Source organism: Mauremys reevesii, linkage group 2, assembly GCF_016161935.1.
Source record: "Mauremys reevesii isolate NIE-2019 linkage group 2, ASM1616193v1, whole genome shotgun sequence".
Lineage (NCBI taxonomy): Eukaryota > Metazoa > Chordata > Testudines > Geoemydidae > Mauremys > Mauremys reevesii.
The window spans coordinates 153,731,512-153,752,226 of NC_052624.1; the positions used below are offsets into that span (position 1 = coordinate 153,731,512).

General features: G+C 50.3%; 1 protein-coding gene across 3 annotated transcripts in view; it reads right to left on the minus strand.

Moving 5' to 3' along the window:
• Positions 1–20,715, minus strand: part of DOCK5 (dedicator of cytokinesis 5) — a 147,727-nt gene that overhangs the window by 75,700 nt on the left and 51,312 nt on the right. For all 3 annotated transcript variants that reach the window (XR_005593551.1, XM_039522200.1, XM_039522201.1), the window contains 5 exons: positions 8,544–8,692; positions 5,161–5,296; positions 4,245–4,402; positions 3,518–3,599; positions 1,216–1,345 (listed from right to left, as the gene is read on the minus strand). Coding sequence is in view for 2 of the 3 variants with exons in the window: in XM_039522200.1 (XP_039378134.1) it covers positions 1,216–1,345; positions 3,518–3,599; positions 4,245–4,402; positions 5,161–5,296; positions 8,544–8,692 (655 nt within the window). In the remaining variant the exon portion in view is untranslated. The remainder of the gene's footprint in view (positions 1–1,215; positions 1,346–3,517; positions 3,600–4,244; positions 4,403–5,160; positions 5,297–8,543; positions 8,693–20,715) is intronic.

Genomic DNA, 20,715 nt, shown 5'->3' on the forward strand with positions numbered 1-20,715 from the left:
AGACCACATCTGCATGCAGTATTCAAGATGTGGGCGTACCATGGATTTATATAAGGGCAATAATATATTCTCAGTCTTATTCTCTATCCCCTTTTTAATGATTCCTAACATCCTGTTTGCTTTTTTGACTGCCTCTGCACACTGCGTGGACATCTTCAGAGAACTATCCACGATGACTCCAAGATCTTTTTCCTGACTCGTTGTAGCTAAATTAGCCCCCATCATATTGTATGTATAGTTGCGGGTATTTTTTCCAATGTGCATTACTTTACATTTATCCACATTAAATTTCATTTGCCATTTTGTTGCCCAATCACTTAGTTTTGTGAGATCTTTTTGAAGTTCTTCACAGTCTGCTTTGGTCTTAACTATCTTGAGCAGTTTAGTATCATCTGCAAACTTTGCCACCTCACTGTTTACCCGTTTCTCCAGATCATTTATGAATAAGTTGAATAGGATTGGTCCTAGGACTGACCCTTGGGGAACACCACTAGTTACCCCTCTCCATTCAGAGAATTTACCATTAATCCCTACCCTTTGTTCCCTGTCTTTTAACCAGTTCTCAAGCCATGAAAGGACCTTCCCTTTTATCCCATGACAGCTTAATTTACGTAAGAGCCTTTGGTGAGGGACCTTGTCAAAGGCTTTCTGGAAATCTAAGTACACTACGTCCACTGGATCCCCCTTGTCCACATGTTTGTTGACCCCTTCAAAGAACTCTAATAGATTAGTAAGACACAATTTCCCTTTACAGAAACCATGTTGACTATTGCACAGTTTATATTTTTCTATGTGTCTGACAATTTTATTCTTAACTATTGTTTCAACTAATTTGCCCGGTACCGATGTTAGACTTACCAGTCTGTAATTGCTGGGATCACCTCTAGAGCCCTTTTTAAATATTAGTGTTACATTAGCTAACTTCCAGTCATTGGGTACAGACTTCCAGTCATTGTAAGTAATGAACAGTAATAATATGTAGCTATCACAGAGAACTTTTTCCTCTGTAAATCTCAAAAGGTTTTACAAAGGCAGGTGGTCATTATTATTACACCCATTTTACAGATTGGGAAACAGGCACAGAGAAGTTATTTGATTTTCCCAAGTTCAGTGAAAGGACCAAGAACCCAGGCCTCTCGATTCCCAAGCCAGTGTCCTATCCAGTGGACCACGGTCTCTCTCAATTAATGCATTCTGCAGCTTGGCATCTCCTACCTGCCACCCCAAATGGTCTCCGGAGCCCACCGGTGTGTTTCTTCCCATCTTTTAGCTCCATGTGCCCCACTCTCACAATTTGACACACCAAGCTGATTTTGGGCCTGATCAGGTCCAAGCTGCTCAGGTCCTGGAGAAACAGCAGAGACCATTTAACATACAGAAAATTAAACCCAGTTGCTTTGTGAATGTAGAAAAAACAAAAAACAAAAATATTTGTCAATGTTCATCACTTCCTGGCCATCTGACAAGGACAAACACATTTAAACTAGGAAATAAATTTCTGAAAAGAAAGAAAACACAATCTCACTTATAAAAGGGTTGCTAAGGCAAATATATGGCATGCGCCTGACAATTTTAACACACAGCAACTTCTTAACACGCTGTCCTTCAATAAGACTTCCCAGCACCAGTCCTGGAAACGATGGTAATTAATGTTATTACTAAAGCACTATCTACTGATGACAGGACAGTTAGCTTGTGCCACTCTTGTTTCTAGCCTGAACATGCCACAAATGATTACATTGAAGTGTTATTCTTTCATGAACAGCTGGTTACAAGTGATTTTATATAATCCAGCCAGCTAGCTCACTAATGCCTGTACAAACTCAGAACTAAGAGCAAAATATTGACACAGAAACCCCACCAAAGAGCAGAACCAACAATGCACTCAAACTCAACTCCTCCTAAATAAAATTCAGTTGAAAACAACAAACAAGGCACCTAGGACCCCATTTCTAAATCTATTTTGGTGCCTAAACATACAGCTAGACGTTCAGTAGGATTTCCAAAAGTGCCTACCTGTATCTTTAGGCACCGAAATACCTTTAAAATGTGGCCTCTGGAAAAAATATATACCTTTACAGATATTAAAAAAAACATGATGGGACACATTTTCAAATGCAGACAACCAGCTTCTCCGTGCAACCTTAAGTGTCCAAGCAAAAAGCATGGAAAACTTTCTGCTGGCAACATAATTGTGGATGCAGCTCAATTGTTTGCATGCATACACAATTTCCCTGAGCAAATGTCTAATGAACATAATCGGTATCCATGCATTTTTGGAAGGTGCAACTTCTCATTTTAAAAATTAACTCTAGTGCCACTAATGCTGTTGTGTTTTAAAATGAGGTGCAACCAGTGATGAGCTGCCAAAATCTTAACAACCGGTTCCCTATAAAAAGTTCTGATTTAAGGGGCGGGAGCAAGAGAGGGGCAGGGGCAGGTGGAAACATACTTGTGGGGCCGGGGCCCCTGCAGGGCCTGAGGCAAATTGCCCCACTTGCCCCTCCGGCAGCCCTAGAGCTTGCAGCCCCCTCCCCCCCTTACCTTGCCGGCAGCTCAAAGCAGCAGGATGACTCCGGAGCTCGGCTGAGCTGCCCAGCTGGTGCCGGCGGCTGGCCACGCTGCAGCTGGGGAGAAGTGGGGGAAGGGCCGGGGGAGCCTCAGCCTCCCCAGCTGGAAATCCTGGGAGCAACAGGATGGTCCGGCCCATGGACCGGAGTTCTTTGCCCACCCCCTGGCCCTTTAACAACCGGTTCTCCATGGAGGTCTAATTTTAGCAACCGGTTCTTGGGAACCTGTGAGAACTGGCTCCAGCTCACCACTGGGTGCAACATATCAGATGTCATCTCTTCGGTACTTCTTTGCTGATCAAGCTCGCCACTTTGCTACTCTGCTAAGGATTACAAAAGCCTTTGTCTGTATGGTCCTTGCACACCAAGAACACATGCCATGGCCCCCATGATTTGCAAAGAGGTGGCCAAGTGACTTGTGATTTTCAGTGCCCAACTTAAGACATTGTGAAAGGATCCTGATTTTCAAAGGGCACTGTATGCAGCACTCTTTCAAAATCAGACCCCTTTAATTACAATGTTTCAGTTGGGCAGCCAAACACGGAGTCACTCAAAATTATTAATCACTTTGAAAATCCTGGCGAACTAGATTTATGTGGTGAGGAATATAAAGCAAGGGCACGTCTTTGATGTGGCACTTACACTGCACATAACTTTCCTGTTTGGTTGGTAACATACTGGTTGACCCAGGTCATCTTGCCAAAGTAAATCAGTATTTGCCAGATACAAAAGCTTCCTCCCATAGAATACAAGACAATCGTTGTGTTTATACAGCACTCATTAAAAAAAGGAAAGGGAGGATAATAGTTTTGTTATTTATACAGGACTGGTTTTGATTGGGGACTCCAGGGGCTTCTCCAAGAGAAGCAGTAAATAATAATAATAAATATTACAGTGGACGACTAAGCATTGGAGAATTTCCAAGCTGCAAACACAACAGGACTTACTGTAAAGATCGCTTGGAGATTATTAAGTTTCTCAATTTCCTTCGGCATCCCATTACTGCCCCAACGAACCAGGTAATTTTCACTATAAATAAAATAAAATAAACCTCTGCAATTCATGTATACTAGGTAAAATTTTCAAAAGCATCTAAGTCACTTAGGCACTTTACAAAATTTTAGCCGACATCTTTCATCCGCAAGTGATATACAACTGATACATGAAAGTCACTTCGCCCATCGGTGAAATGCAGCCACCTCTGGGGTGTAGAGAGGCAGCTGTTTAACAGAACACACCAAACCTATAAACACAGTTTAAGGGAGGTAGTGAAGAAAATATATTCAGTCTAAAAGGAAACTGGAGGGGGATATAAGATAAGTAGAATTTAAAGGGACAAGTTGGAATTTGACTAAGGTACTGGTATGAACATGCTTACCCCTTTAACAAGTGTTGTAGGATTTTTAAGTATCACATGGGCTCTAGAGGACTCTAATATATCAGCTTTTTATACACTGACCAATTACTGCTCATTTTAGCCTGTCCCTCATTTGAGATAGAATAATTCCTACCCAAATCACTGTTAATGGAGTAACCAAAAGAACGAACAAAAGACTAAAGAAGAAAACAACCCTAACCAACTCCTCCCTTACGGCCCTCTTTGCAGTGCCATCGGATGGGGCACCACAATCACCGCAGAACAAGAGCAAACTTTCCGATTCTGCAGCAACCTACCTGATCAGTTTTGACTGGTCAGGATCATAGAGGCTCATGAACAACTCTGTATCTTCACCAATGTTGCAGACAAAGTTCTTGAAGTTCACATACAGGCTGTAGGTGTGTGTTGTGTTGAATACTGGCTGCCCTCGGAGGTCTAAATTCTGTTGCAGAGACTGCAGAGAAAGATAAAATGAACATGAAGGGGGTCTCCTTAGAAAGAACAGAGGCTTCATGTGGGATAAAGCTTAGTGCCGGGTCTCCTTAAGGATTCAACTAATTTATAGACAGGACTGATGGTTGATTCATTCAGTGGGATAGGAGGACTGATGGGGCAACCCATGTTTCACCACAGGAGTGTCTGTGTTCCGTACCTGTGGGGTAACCAAAGTGGTTCATATTATAGACATGTAACATACATATACGTTTACAAGAACAAGAAAATACATCACAAAAAGAAGAATGCGGCTGGCTAAATTTAATATCTAAAAGTGCTCATGTGGCACTTTGGCGCCTAAGTCTCATTGAAAGCGATTGAACAAGGAAGGGCAATCTTAGAAAGAATATAGGCTGGAAGTCAATGACACAGGCTCCTAAGCCATTAAGATGCTGTTGAAAAGATGATTCAGTACAGTTACTACTGAACATGCACCTGATGCCAAAACCTGGAAGGAGCAAGCTACATTATATCTAAGAATTTCAAAGTTGCCAAGGAGCTCCGGATGCCCAGGCCTCATTAAATGGATTACTAAAACGGATTTCCCCCTTTTTTGTTTTTAATAGAAGCACAGTGGAATTCAGTTTAGCTTTGATGCCAGATAGAACACCACTATGACAGCATAACATCCCTTACCCAAAAATCAGCTGACATACACAAAGGCAGAGAGCACAGGTGACTTCCTGGGGGTAAGGCCACAAACAAGCAGGGACATACCTTCTCCTCTTGGATCCTTTCATCGATCCTTTTGGATGCCATCTCATGGGACTTAAAGAGAGCAATCGTGCTGGTTTCATCTGGGTCCAGGATGTTTCCATTGTCATCTCGCACCACCAGATCCAGCCCTAAGATCCTGGGCAGCATCCGTGTTACAGGTGGAAACGGAGAATAATTGGAAATAAGTTGGAAGCAAATGCGATTTCAAGAATCTTTTTAATGTCAGTATGGAAATGGAACAGAAAATGTTCATGCAACTTTAAAAAATAACCCAGAGGGATTTGTTTAAAGAACCAATGGAGAGTCCATCTCTGTGACCGCTGGGAAGATGAACAGGTGACAAGTGTCACTACAGCAACCTGCTTCTATAACTGTCACAGCTCTATAACATCACAATATTTTGTCATGCTACCACTGAAGGTCAGCGATGACATGGGCCATTCATGGGACTCCAGCCTCGAGCCAATATCCTCAGTTGGATTAGAGCTCTTTTGGGGTCAGCTAAAGACAGGGGAGAGGGAACAGTGGCTTGAATCCATCTTTGCTCTCCTTGAATCCTGGGGAACTGCTCCAGGATAGAACATGGACTAGGAAACCAGCCCTCAGTTCTCCCCATGGTCTCAAAGCCAGTGATCAGAGGTACAGTATACAAGTATGGAACTACCATGCAAACTCCCTTTAAAGTATTCTCTCTCTGTATCTGCAGAGGCAGTCAGAGGAGGAAGTCAGCAGAGGAAGTGCTAAGATCTCCCACATCTCTCTCTCATGAGCTGCAACCCGCATCCATAATGGTGGAAACAGGAATGAACTGACATGACAGAGCCTTGGTTCTGTGGAAGCCTTTGGTGGGGGGTGGGGGGGGCGAGGGGCTGGCTGGGCTTTCACAGCATGACCTACAGTTGATTGAGGGTTTGCACATGTGTTACGGTCATGCTAGAGGGACCAACCTGACCAGAACCTCTAGCCCAGACAGGGCCCCCCAGAGACTTAGAAAATTGTGCCAACTACTGATATCAAACTGCAGCCTGGATCAGCTGCTGGGTGAGAAGCGATGACATTTTTAGTTCTTCTACCAACCCTGTGTGTAGCCCTAATGCCCAGAAATACCATCCTTCACCCCATCTTAAAAAAAGGTAACTAGAGAAAATATCTAGTAAAGGAGTAGAATTAATGAATTAGTTTAGCTAAGATGAGACCCCTTCAATGGCAATTTACATGTATTTTTAAGGGCTATATCTGTGCATGTGTTAAATCTACTCGGTTTCTGCAAGGTTAAATGGGTAATTTTCCAACTCTGCCTTCAAATAGATTAATGAGCCACGGAGACAATCCCAGGTCTATACAAACCCATGAAATGCTGCTTTGGCTGTCTACAGAGCTGTATCGCTTAACGTGCTGATAAAGCAGTTTAGTTCCTGCCTTGCATCTAAATCCTGACCCCGGGCAGCCAAACACAAACCACACTTCATGGGAGATGCCAGCTTCTTGGCAGAATTCAGACAGGTGAGGTTTCTTGCCAAGCATTGGCATATGAAGTCCAAGCTGCTACATCCACTCCAGCTGGCTTAGTCACATTTCGAATGGGCGTGAGAACACCCATTGTCCCCTTTCCAGGGAGAAATCATTTAAAGCCTGATTCTGTGCTACCTTGGAATGTCATTCGTACCAGCGCACAGTGAATGCAAAACACTGCCATTCTAATCTGGTCGTATTCTATGCCCATTTGGTACCAGTGTAACTGACTGTACAAGACGCAAGGTGACAGAGAAGCAGGCCCTTAATCTCCAATTACATTTCAATAGTTCCCTTTTAGGGCTGTAGCACAGTTAATTAAATGTAGTGAGGTAGATAGGGATGGGTGGGTGACAATATCAACATCAGAAGACACTAGCAGTGGGTCTGAGCTGCAGAGCTCAGCTCAGGATTCTGAGCTTTGTGCTCCCCAAAGATTAGGGGCATTTTGATTCAGATCTGCACTCGCCCACTGCGTGGGGATGTTCTGACTCTGGGTTTCGTTTTGGGCCTCTCTCTCTCATACAGAAGGTAAATCACCAGATATCTGAGTGAGGACCTGGGCTGAGGAGGTTGAGTCTGAATGTGCAAACCCTCATCAGTTGGGGTTTGGCTTCACTAACCCCAAAACAGAGGATCCAGACTCCATTTTATTGTTATTGTTTGTGGTATGGTACTATCTTCATACTCTAACCAAGATCACAACCTCATTGTGCTAGGCATTGTATACACACACACACAAAGTAAGAGACAGCCCCTGCCCGGAAAAGCTTGCATGCTCAATAGACATGACAGATAAAAGGGGAAACAAACTTTCCAAAGTCACACACAAGAGGTCAGTGGCAGAGCCAGGAATGGAATTCAGGCTTCCCAATTCCCAGGATCCTATCCACTGCCTCTTATCCTAACCAAATACAGGCAGCACTAAAGTAACAGAACCAGTGAAGGGCCCAATCCTTCAGCCTTTATTTACACGAGTCATTAATAAGGAGGTTACCAAAACAACTAGTACAAATAAGAGTTGCTGGGTTGGGTGCAAAATCTGAGCTATCTGCTAAATTCAGCAGATAAGAGGATTTTCTTGTAATACTTGGACAGAAACTCCAAGGAGTTAATGAAGTGCCAGTAAGTCTTTGCAATGCAGTTATCATCTCAGGTGAGAAACCATGACTTTATTTTTAGAGATGCTGCCAGACTCCATTTTATTGTTATTGTTTGTGGTATGGTACTATCTTCATACTCTAACCAAGATCACAACCTCATTGTGCTAGGCATTGTATACACACACACACAAAGTAAGAGACAGCCCCTGCCCGGAAAAGCTTGCATGCTCAATAGACATGACAGATAAAAGGGGAAACAAACTTTCCAAAGTCACACACAAGAGGTCAGTGGCAGAGCCAGGAATGGAATTCAGGCTTCCCAATTCCCAGGATCCTATCCACTGCCTCTTATCCTAACCAAATACAGGCAGCACTAAAGTAACAGAACCAGTGAAGGGCCCAATCCTTCAGCCTTTATTTACACGAGTCATTAATAAGGAGGTTACCAAAACAACTAGTACAAATAAGAGTTGCTGGGTTGGGTGCAAAATCTGAGCTATCTGCTAAATTCAGCAGATAAGAGGATTTTCTTGTAATACTTGGACAGAAACTCCAAGGAGTTAATGAAGTGCCAGTAAGTCTTTGCAATGCAATTATCATCTCAGGTGAGAAACCATGACTTTATTTTTAGAGATGCTGCCTCCATTGATAGCTGCTGTTGCTACCAGGTCAATACTGATTACACAAGCCAAGTGCCTGTCCAGAAATCCTAGTTTCAGACCATTGGCTGGGAGCTTGGTTCTATGTGAAACGCTGAGTGTGATTTACCTGTTGCCGTAGTCAATTTTAGCAGTGACCTTCTTCTTGAGTTCTGCCAGCTCATCTTTGGGAAGGGTCCCAGAGAGTATCTGTGATCTCCACTCTATCAGACAATAGGTCATTTGCTGTAAATGCCGAAATTGTGTCATCCTGTTGTCCTAAAGGGGAAAAAGGGATCACAATTTCAGGCTGGTAGTGTGCAGAAAACCACGAGCTCAAGAAGTCTTCCAAAAGGTGACTGTGACGGGGCGGGACAGCCCCGCACTGGTACAGCAGGGGTTAACCCTTCCTTGCTAGCAGAGGAAGCCACGCCCAGGAAGTTCTGCTGGGCATGCTCTAACTGGCAGACAGGTATAAAAGGCTGCAGGTCTGCTCAGTCTGGGCTGACCACCGGGGGAGAAGGACGCAGACCGTCAGCTCCTGCGGGAGGAGAGCCAGGGAGCCTGGACCGGGACGTCAGCCGGGCAGAAGCCGTACCGGAGACCCCGGAGAGGGACGCCGGCCGGAGGGGACCTACGGGGGAACCGCTCCCACAACGCCAACGTCCGACTAGACGGGGTAGGAAGTGACCCAGGGGACTTTAGAAACTGACAGCCTTAAAGCTGCGGCACCGCTCGGCGTGTTGCGGGCGGATCCCCGCCGAGCGGGTGGCAAGGAGAGCTTGCCACAATCAGGGCCCTGGGTCGGGACTCGGAGGAGAGGGCGGGCCCGAGTCCCCCTACCCCACCCCGTGATACCCCACCCCGAGGGGGGGGGATTTATGGACTCCGGCCTCTAGGCCGCGCTACCCCGCCCCGAAGGGGTGTTTATGGACTCGGCCGCCAGGCCACACTACCCCGCCCCAGAGGGGGGTTTTATGAACTCGGCCGTTAGGCGCTACCCCACCCGAAGTGTTTATGAACTCGGCCGTTCCCCCCACCGGGGCGCTTATGGACTCCGGCCGCTCCCCCGAAGGGGCGCTTATGAACTCCGGCCGCTAGGCGCGCACCCCACCCGAAGGGTGTTTATGAACTCCGGCCGACCCCACCCCGAAGGGGCGCTTATGGACTCCGGCCGCTGGGCGCTACCCCACCCCTCCGGCCGCTAGGCGTGCTACCTCGCCCGAAGGCGCGCGGACTCCGGCCGCTAAGCGCGTTACCCGCCCGAGAGGCGCCACGGACTCCGACCGCTAGGCGTGCTACTCTACCCGGAGTGTCCGTGAGACTCTGGCGTAAGGCGTATACGCCGGCTACCAGAGACGGACCGAAAGACAAGCGAGTGGTGCAGTGCTAGGCCCCACCCCGCCCCTGCCGCGAGGGGGCGCTGGGGCACCTGGCCCATCACAATTGGCATCTGACCAGGGACCTGAACGGGCCTGAGATAAGGCCACAGGACCCAATATGGACCCGAGAAACTTTTGAAGTGGCTGCTGGAGAACCAGCAGCAGCAGATGGCGCAACAGCAGCAGCAGCAAACTCAGCTGCTCCAGCAGCTGGCGGCCCAGCAGCAGGCACAAGCCGCACAGCGACAGGAACAGCAGCAGCAGCTGATCCGGGAGCTGACAACCCAGCAACAGGCGAACCAGGAGCGGCTGGTTCAACAGATGGCGGCACTAATCGGCCCGGCACCAGTGCGCCTCTAGGGGCCATCAGGGGCAACCCTGGCGAGGGTCTCGCGGGATTACCCGTGCGCCTAGCTAAGATGGGACCGGGGGATGACCCCAGGCCTTCCTCGTGACCTTTGAACGAGTCGCGACTGCCGTACAGTGGCCCCTCACTCATTGGGCCACGATACTGGCACCCTACCTGACGGGCCCAGCTCAAGCGGCGTGCGAACTTGGACCCCAAGACGCACTGGACTACACGAAGGTCAAGGCCGCCATCTTGGACGGTTGGCGTCAGCCTGGAGACCTACCGCCAGCGACTCCGCCAGGAACGATACACGCCAGGGGCCAGGCCGCGGGCCGTGGCCCAGCGAATCCGGGACCTCTGTTGGAGGTGGCTGGAGCCGGAAGGGCGGATGGGCGTTCAAGTGGCCGAGATGGTAGCCCTAGAGCAGTTCCTGCAAGCCCTGCCTCCGGGAGGGAAGGACTGGGTGCAGCGACACCGCCCCAAGACCCTCGCGGACGGTTTCCCGGATGGAGGACTACCAGGCAGCAGATGGGGCATTGAAGACCAACCCCAGGGGGAGCCTGGTGGACGGAGCCCAGGGCAGGCCCGGGGCCACGTGGGGACGGGGAGAGCCTCGGCGGCATGTCCAGCCCCCCGGAATACCAGTAACCCGGGGCCCTAGGGCGACACCCCGAGGAGATATCCCGCGACGACTGGAGGAGGCGCCAGTAAGGCCGGGCAGCCCCCGCCACAACCCTATCGAGGAAGCGAGACGGGACCGCTGCTATGAGTGCGGTCAGGTAGGGCACTTCAGGAGGAGTGCCCGTGCCTGGATTGCAATTATGGGCAGGTGTTGGTCACCGGGCCCGGACTTGGGAGCCGGGAAAATTGTTCTGCCGGTGAAGGTGGATGGACGCCTCTGCCTGGGCCTTAGTTGACTCGGGTGTAGCCAGACGGTTATTCGGGAGGGGCTGATTAAGCCCACCGGCGCCGGGCCCCCATCCGGCTACAGTGCATCCACGGGATGTGAAGCCTTACCCCACTGTCTGGGTACAGCTGAGGCGGCCCAACACCGGGCGCGGTGTCTAGTGGGGTGGCTCTAAGTTGGCTTACCCCGTGGTCTTAGGGCGTGACTGGCCTGGCTTCACAAACCTCTTGAGGGAAGGCTACGCCGCCAGGAGGAGAACTGGGAAGCGGGCTAGACGACCGGGATTTTTAGGCCAGCCAACGGCCGAGGACCCCCTAGAGGGGCCCTCGGGGAGCTCCGAGAGAGAGGCAAGGAGCCAAGTCCCCACCGAAGCGCCGACAACAGAGGGCCCGGGCTGGCTAGAGGTGGACACCGACTTCCTCGAGGAGCAACGAGGATACCACTCTCAGCCGGGCTTGGGAACAGGCGACTAGCCCACCAGGGGAGGAAGACCCGCCCCACCGCCAGCCACAAGGGCCCCGATTTGAGATCCATCGGGACTTACTCTATCGGGTGGTACCAGAACCACAGACAAAGGAAGAGCTACGCCAGCTGTTGGTCGGCGGTTCCGACGGGACTTGCTCCGTCTGGCACATTCGGTGCCGTGGGCGGACACCTAGGCAGGAGAAGACGTTGCAAAGGGTGGCCCAGAGGTTCTTTGGCCGGGCATCCATGCGGAGGTACGAGATTATTGCGCCTCCTGCCCAGAATGCCAGAGAGCCGGTCCAAAGGTGTACCAAGGGCCCCCTCGTACTTGCCGGTGGTGGGGACGCCTTTGACCGGATAGGCCTGGATCTCGTGGGACCCTGGAGAAGAGCGGCACAGGTCATAAGTACATCATGGTGGTGGTCGATTATGCCACACGCTATCCCGCGGTGCCACTGAGGTCCACCACAGCACCAGTCATTGCTAACGAACTATTGCAGATCTTGCCGGGTAGGTATCCCGAGGGAAATACTAACGGACCAAGGAACGAATGTGACCTCTAGATTGATGGCAGAGCTGTGCAGGCTGCTGAACATCCGGGCACTAAAGACCTCCGTCTACCACCCCCAGACGGATGGCTTGGTCGAGCGATTCAACGGCACTTTGAAGGCCATGCTGAGAAAGTTTGTAGAGGACGACCCACGGCACTGGGATAAACTACTCCCCGCACTCCTCGGTGCGAGAGGTACCCCAGGCGTCCACGGGTTCTCCCCCTTTGAGCTCCTCTACGGGAGGAAGCCTAGGGGTATCCTCGATCTCCTAAGGGAAACCTGGGAAGAGCAGGAGACCCGTGTTCGAGGGTCGGTGCAGTATATCCTCCATCTGCGGGAACGCCTCCGGGAGCTGGGGACCTTGGCCCGCGAAAATCTGGTTAGAGCCCAGCAGACTCAGGAGGCTCAGTATAACAAGGGGGCCAAGGTGCGGATTTTCGAGCCGGGGGATCGGGTCCTCTTGTTGCTTCCTTCCTCAGAGTCCAAGCTGCTGGCCAAGTGGCAGGGCCCCTTTGAAGTGGTCAGGCGGATTGGGCCGGTCGACTATGAGGTACGGTTGTCCGGGCGAAGGAGGGATACCCAGGTCTACCACGTGAACCTCCTTAAAGCCTGGAGGGACCGAGAGGGCCTGCTGATAGCCCCATACCCGCCAGAACCGGAGTTGGGGCCACTGGTGGGAGCCCGAGGCAGCCGGGACGGCGGACATAGGCCACGAGCTTACCCCAGCCCAGCGGGACCAGGTAGAAAGACTGGTGGCGGCGTTCCCCGTGGTTTTGTCGACGCGACCCGGACGAACCACATTAGCAAGCCACCACATCGCTACCCTTCCAGGGCACAAAGTGCGGGACACACACCGCCCACTCCCCAGGAAGATGTGGGAGACAGTGAAGGAGGAGCTCGGGCTGATGCTAGCCTTAGGGGTGGTGGAAGAGTCGCGGAGTGAATGGCGGAGCCCCATAGTGTTGGTCCCCAAGCCAGACGGGACAGTCAGGTTTTGCATCGACTTCCGCAAGGTAAACGCCATTTCACGTTTTGACGCCTATCCCATGCCCCGGGTGGACGAGCTGCTGGAGCGGCTAGGAAAAGCCGAGTTCATCTCCACCCTGGACTTGTGAAGGGATATTGGCAGATCGTTAACACCGGCCTCACGAGAAAAGACAGCATTTCCAACGCCGTCGGACTCTACCAATTTACGATGATGCCGTCGGATTGCACGGGCCGCGCTACCTTCCAGCGACTCATGAACCAGGTGCTGGGCGCACACAACGAATACGCCGCAGCGTACATCGATGACATTGCCATCTACAGTAGCACTTGGGAGGAACATCTGCAACACCTGACCAAAGTTCTACGGGCATTAGGCGAAGCCGGCCTCACCGCGAACCCGGCGAAATGTCACCTGGGCCAGAAGGAGGTGACTTCAGGGCCGGCTTTAGGAAGTGCGGGGCCCAATTCGAACATTTTTGGCGGGGCCCCGGCAGGGATGACTAAAAAAAAAAAACATGTAAAAAAAAGCCTTTCATTTCTTAGCAACCGGTTCCCTGTAAAAAGTTCTGCTTTAAGGGATGTGCCACAGTATGTATTTTTTGTACCAATAGGGTTACCATACGTCCGTATTTTAAAAAATTCCTCCCGGATGGCGATTTAAGAACCAAAAAGCTGGACATGTCTGGGAAAATACAGATGTACGTTAACCAGACCTAAAGTTCTTTTTTAAAAAGATGAGCCTGAACTAGAACTGAGCTCCGTTTCATGTGTGTGGATCCCCACCACTCCCTGGGGGTGTGCTAGGGTGTCCAGATGTCCAGATATTATAGGGACAGTCCCGATTTGGGGTTCTTTTTCTTATATAGGCTCCTGTTACCCCCCACCCCTGTTCCAATTTTTCACATTTGCTCTCTGGACACCCTAGGGTGTGCCCATGTGTGGGTCCCAGCTGCTCCCTGCCCCCCCTCATTGAAGCAGGGTTACTGCCCTGGGAACTGCAGGGCAGCAGTGGACATGGGGCTGGCTGGAGGCAGGGCAGGGGCTGACTGGAGGTAGGGTCTGGCTGCAAGCAGGGCAAGGGGTGTGGGGCTGGCTGGAGGCAGGGGTGTGTGGGGTGGGCTGACTGGCTTCAGGTAGGGCTGCAGGGGGGTGTGGCAAGGGTTGGCAGCGCTGGACACAGAGGAGTGCGGGACTGGCTGGCTTCAGGCAGGGGCATGCGGCAGGGGTTGTCTGGAGACAGGGCAGGAGGTGCGGGGCTGGTGCGGGCAGGGGCTGGCTGCAGGCAGGGCAGGGAGTGCGGCGCTGGGTGCGGGCAGGGGTGCGGTACAGGGGTACCGCCCACCCTGTACAGTAAGTGCCTCCTCCTCCCTCCCCACCAGGGTAGCAGCAGCAGCAGCCCGGGGTTCGGGGCTATTTAAAGGGCCTGGGGCTCCCCTGCTTCTACAGCCCCGGCCCTTTAAATAGCCACGGGAGCCTTGGCAAAGCAGTGGGGTTCCAGGGGCTATTTAAAGGGCTGGGGCAGTAGAAGCAAGAGGAGCCCCAGACTTTTTAAATAGCCCCCAGAGCTCTAGCAGTGGGGCTCTGGTGGCAATTTAAAGGGCCTGAGGCTCCAGTCCCTGCTGGGAGCCCCAGGCCCTTTAAATTGCCCCCTGGGGAAGCTGGGCCACCCCGGTACAGCGCACTGTCAGGGCTTGTGTGCGGGGCCCTCTTAGGCGCGGGGCCCGATTCGGGGGAATTGGTTGAATTGGCCTAAAGCCGGCCCTGGGTGACTTACCTGGGCTACACGGTCGGCCGGGGGAAGATCCGTCCCCTCGTAGACAAGGTGGAAGCATTAAGAACGTACCCTACGCCCACGACCAAGAAGCAAGTCCGGCAGTTCTTGGGGCTGGCCGGGTACTATCGGCGGTTTGTGCCTAACTTCGCCACACTCGCTGCCCCACTGACGGAGTTGACGCGCAGTTCACAACCCCAGAAAGTACGCTGGACGGAAGGCTGCGCAAAGGCCTTTCGCGCCCTGAGCGAACAATTAACACGGGAACCAGTACTAGTCCAACCGGATTTTTCAAAACCCTTTATCCTACAGACGGATGCCTCGGAGGTGGGACTGGGGGCTGTACTGTCGCAGGAGGTAGGGGAAGAACACCGGTCTTGTACCTTAGCCGCAAGCTGTTCCCAAACCCGTACTCCACCATAGAACGCGAGGCCTTGGCAGTGAAGTGGGCGGTCGAAGCACTAAGGTACTATCTATTAGGGAACCCCTTCTCCTTAGTGACTGACCACGCGCCTCCGATGGATCAATAGTATGAAGGCGGCGAATAACCGGATCATGCGGTGGTACCTGTCCCTCCAACCCTCGCCTTCCGCGTGTCACATCGGCCAGGCAAGGCTCATGGGAACGCGGACTTCTTCTCCCGCATCGGGGAGAAGGAGGGGGAGGCGGGAGTCCAGGGTCAGCCGGGCCCGACGGCCGTCTTAAGGGGGAGGGTGTGTGACGGGGCGGGACAGCCCCGCACTGGTACAGCAGGGGTTAACCCTTCCTTGCTAGCAGAGGAAGCCACGCCCAGGAAGTTCTGCTGGGCATGCTCTAACTGGCAGACAGGTATAAAAGGCTGCAGGTCTGCTCAGTCTGGGCTGACCACCGGGGGAGAAGGACGCAGACCGTCAGCTCCTGCGGGAGGAGAGCCAGGGAGCCTGGACCGGGACGTCAGCCGGGCAGAAGCCGTACCGAGACCCGGAGAGGGACGCCGCCGGAGGGGACCCACGGGGAACCGCCCCACAACGCCAACGTCCGACTAGGCGGGGTAGGAAGTGACCCAGGGGACTTTAGAAACTGACAGCCTTAAAGCTGCGGCACCGCTCGGCGTGTTGCGGGCGGATCCTCGCGGGTGGCAAGGAGAGCTTGCCACAATCAGGGCCCTGGGTCGGGACTCGAGGAGAGGGCGGGCCCGAGTCCCCTACCCCACCTCGTGATACCCCACCCGAGGGGATTTATGGACTCCGGTCTCTAGGGCGCTACCCGCCCGGGGCGCTATGGACTCGGCCGCCAGGCCACACTACCCGCCCCAGAGAGGGGTTTATGGACTCGGCCGTTAGGCGCTACCCCACCTGTTTATGAACTCCGGCCGCACTACCCCCACCCGAAGGCGCTTATGGACTCCGGCCGCTAGGCGTGCTACGGCGAAGGCGCTTATGAACTCCGGCCGCTAGGCGCGCTACCCCACCCGAAGGGTGTTTATGAACTCGGCCGTTAGGCTACTCCCCCACCCGAAGCGCTTATGGACTCCGGCCGCTAGGCGCTACCCCACCCCGTAGGGGTGTATGAACTCCGCCGCTAGGGCGTGCTACCTCGCCCGAAGCGCGCGGACTCCGGCCGCTAAGCGCGTTACCCGCCCGAGAGGGGCGCCACGGACTCCGACCGCTAGGCGTGCTACTCTACCCGGAGGGGTGTCCGTAGACTCTGGCCGTAAGGCCGTAATACGCCGGCTACCAGAGACGGACCGAAAGACAAGCGAGTGGTGCAGTGCTAGGCCCCACCCCGCCCCTGCCGCGAGGGGGCGCTGGGGCACCTGGCCCATCACAGTGACTCAATAGAAACCATTATCAAATCCACATCTAACCACAGAAAACACCTGCTAGGATACTTATTATACCCCCCAGTGTCACTGCAGGATTGTTTCTTACAATCTTCTATTCTCCAGGGTTTTTTCCCCCTCTCCTGTCTACATTTAAATGCTACAAGCAATGAGACTTCTGCCACTTCCTTAGGAGATAACTCCACATCAATCTCATTGCCAGGAAATACATTCCAGTCCCCAAATTGTTATGTGATGGGTGCTTCTTAAATATAGAATGGACAGAATTTGATTAAATTAGACAGGCAGTATGGTCTAGTGGACAAAGCGCTGGATGAGGATTCACAAGACCTGGGTTCTATCTGCCACTGACCTGCTGTGTGACTCCTGGGAAGCCACTTCTCCATCTCTTTCCAGTGCCACTCTGTCTGGTCTGTTTAGACTACAAGCTCTTTGCGATGGGGACTGTCTCTCATTATGTGTTTGTACAGCACTCAACATATTGGACCTTGTTAAAGGCCTCTGCATGTTACTAAAATCTTAGCGCTGATGCTACTAGGAATTATTCTATTACAATATAGATAACATTTAGGCTGAATGTGTCTTGTCCTAAATTTCATCATACTAACTCTTACTTACTACCCTCCTTGCACCAGCCTCAACAACTCTTCCATCTCGTTGGTATTATAAACAAAAAGGTTCTTTTTATCTTATTGCCTGAGTGAAACACTATGTGATTAATTAGAACCCCGGCCTCCATCTCTGTTTACACAGCATCGGCAACTACATTTTAAAGTCAGAACACTAACTGAATTGAGTCCCTGTGCTTCATTTCCATGGCAGTCTGCTCTTTTGGTCCTGTCTATAACCCCACTCCACTCCTACTCTCAAAAAATCCATCCAAAACACAACGACAAACCCCTCCCAACAATCCCTGGGACACTGTGTTAGCATGGCACTCATGGCATTGCATTCGGAGACTCGGATTTGATAGCCCACAGACAGGCTTTGGGCCCCTTGGAGAGGCTTGCTGAAGTGAAAGTATCACAGTGTGGGTGCAGGAATCTACCTGAAGATCGGGGCCACAATTGCAAGCACTTTGGGACACCAACTGTCATTTTCTGTAGGTCTGCACAGTGCTTAGCACAATGGGGTTTTGACTTCATCTATTCCTCTAGTGCCCCCACAATACAAATAAATATTAATAACTTGGTTATTTCCTATTTGCATTGTGGTAGCAGCTAGGAGTCCCGGTCATGGACCAGGACAAATATCATGCTAGGCACTGTATAAACAGAGCAAAAAGACCTTGCAATCAATGTAAGTTTCCCCCACAAGCTTCCCAAAAGCAGCAATTTGTTCACTTGAGTTTCCTACAGTAGATACATTTTAATTTTTCATTACAAAACAGCATGTAAAATTCTAAAATACTGACTCAGCATGTTATTAAAACAAATGACTCTGTGAAGCTCTCCCGCACCCAAATTAATTAATGAGACTATTTCACATGCCCCTTTTCTGGTTCCACCCCAGATTAAATTGGGCAGGCACTTGTGCTTAATAATATACACAACATGTTGCTCCTACAAGGGAGCCAGAGCCACAGGTGTAGATGTGCTTAAAAAGGGGTGGAGAATTTTATGACCAGTTACAACATTTGTAGCAGCACTGAGTAGGATGAATAATTAAGTCTCATGCTTCTCAAACTGATTGCTCATAGGGCTCAGGAAGGAATTCTCCTCCCCCATCCCCTCCCCCCATATTGCACAATCAGCCAGATGCATTATGGCAAGTTCCTGATTTACACTAAGCATCAGGCACAGCCTGCTGTCCAAGGCAACATATCGGAAATTATAGACACTAGATCTAATTTACCAAGACAAAAACAGAAATGTTTATTTAACAGGCTTACAGTGTTAGTCTGCTACACACCACCCTGTTACCAGGGGCTGATCCTGCTAAGAAACAGTTAAGTGGGTTCTTCTGGTTCACTGAATCAGGTGGTTCATTATACACATTGATATATGAGAGGTAGGAGTGGCTCCCTAGAAAGAGGGGATCTAGGGTGTGAGCTGAGCAGTCCTGAGGGAGGAACTCCAGATGCAGTCATGCCTGGTAAAAGGCTTGAGATGTACTTTGTTATGCTATTGTTAATGAGCCCCTGGAAAGGGGTGTGTGGACTTTGTTTTAGAGCAGCTTGGAAAAGGCACCTGCACCCTGTACCCATAAGATTTAAGACTGGTGTCATATAAAAGAGTACAGGAACGCAAACTTTAATGGTTAGTATTAAATACTGAACATAAAGGTATCAGACCAAATTCAGAGCAGGTGTCAATAGCAGCTACTCTATAGACTGCTTACATCAAGTCTGCATTGTCTGATTTCTTCAGTCTCCAATGATTTCTTTAAAATACCTGTTGCCAGAGTTCAATAAACTCTAAAAGAGAACTAGATAAATTCATGGAGGTTAAGCCCATTAATGGCTATTAGCCAGGATGGGTAAGGAATGGTGTCCCTAGTCTCTGTCAGAGGGTGGAGTTGGATGGCAGGAGAGAGATCACTTGATCGTTACCTGTGAGGTTCACTCCCTCTGGGACACCTGGCATTGTCACTGTCGGTAGACAGGATACTGGGCTGGATGGACCTTTGGTCTGACCAAAGGTCAGTATGGCCATTCTTATGTTCTAAACAAGGCCTACAACCCATCAAATGAGTAAGTACTTTCTAAATACACACTCTTTGGTTTCAATTATGTTACAATGTACCTTAGCACTTTTAATTATTCCATGCATAGCCACATGAAGTAAGACTGCAGAGCTCTGGATAACAAGGATTATGGTGGCAGACAGTCATTCCTAACCTCCTGCGCAATGAATGTTTAATGAATATAAACATTAACTCCCCCATGATAGAGAAAGCAACTGCACAATGTGATTTTGGAGAATACTTTTCAACTTTACATTCCTTAAATTATTCCAGACAGACTGCTCCCAAGTCTAACATAGTCAATGACTCCCCCAGGAGATGCACTAAAACATGCGCAAAGAGTTCTCGTCTGATGCCTCTTTGCTGAGCCACTGCCAAGATCAAACCACTTGCTAGTACACAATCAAAGCCCCAGATCCCGACACTTCTGAAATTCAGGTTGTTTGAAATTTAAACCTGGGCTGGAATTTTGCATATGGCCCTACCTTTTATAAAGAGCTAAACCAATACTCCAGATCCAAACACTACAAACTTTGGGGTCTTTGCTAACTAGATCCAAAACATGTGGCTTAAATCCATCTCTATCTATATGTACTGTGGGCACAATTGGACAGTTTAAAATTGTGTCCCTATCACCAACCAAGGACATAAAATGGTGATATTTTATGATTGCCAACCTGATTATGAATGTATAATTAGAGTATCCTATTTAGGTATCAGTGTCTGAAATCTGGCCTTACTATGCGCAAAAAGCTCCAAATGAAAACAGTTTCAAAGACAGACACACATTCTTGTAATTAATACCATTAGTACTTAGCTATTCACAACTGTCCCTACACAGCATGAACTCCCCCACCCCCTTTTTTAAAATAATTTCTCTACTCTGTCCCTCTCTGAAAGAAGAGGAAGGATATAAACTACTGTATTTGCTTTATCTAAAACTGTTTTCTGTATTACTAAAGTTAGCAGCATTGTTACACACAAATATTAAACCCTAACTACAAGACAACGGTGGTTGTTGGTGACCGGAGACCACATGTGAATACAGCAAGATGTTGCATTTTATTTATTTACAGGATTTACTATGGAGCTGATGAGTGTCTCACGAACATCTCTGAATACCGTCGACCAAGCGTCAGACTCTCACAGCTCCTAGCCCTGACCACACTGCACATAAATCATCTCCTCAGAGCAACCTGCACATATTCCAGTTCAGGGCTACTGGAGGTGAAGGGGAGGAGTTCACAAAACCCCCACGATGTCAGGAAGCATTATTAATTCTATTACACAGATTGGGGCCTGAAGCAAGGAGAGATTAAGCAATTTGCACAAGGTCACATAGGAAGTCTGCGTCAGAGCCAAAAACGGAACCCATTTCAGTTC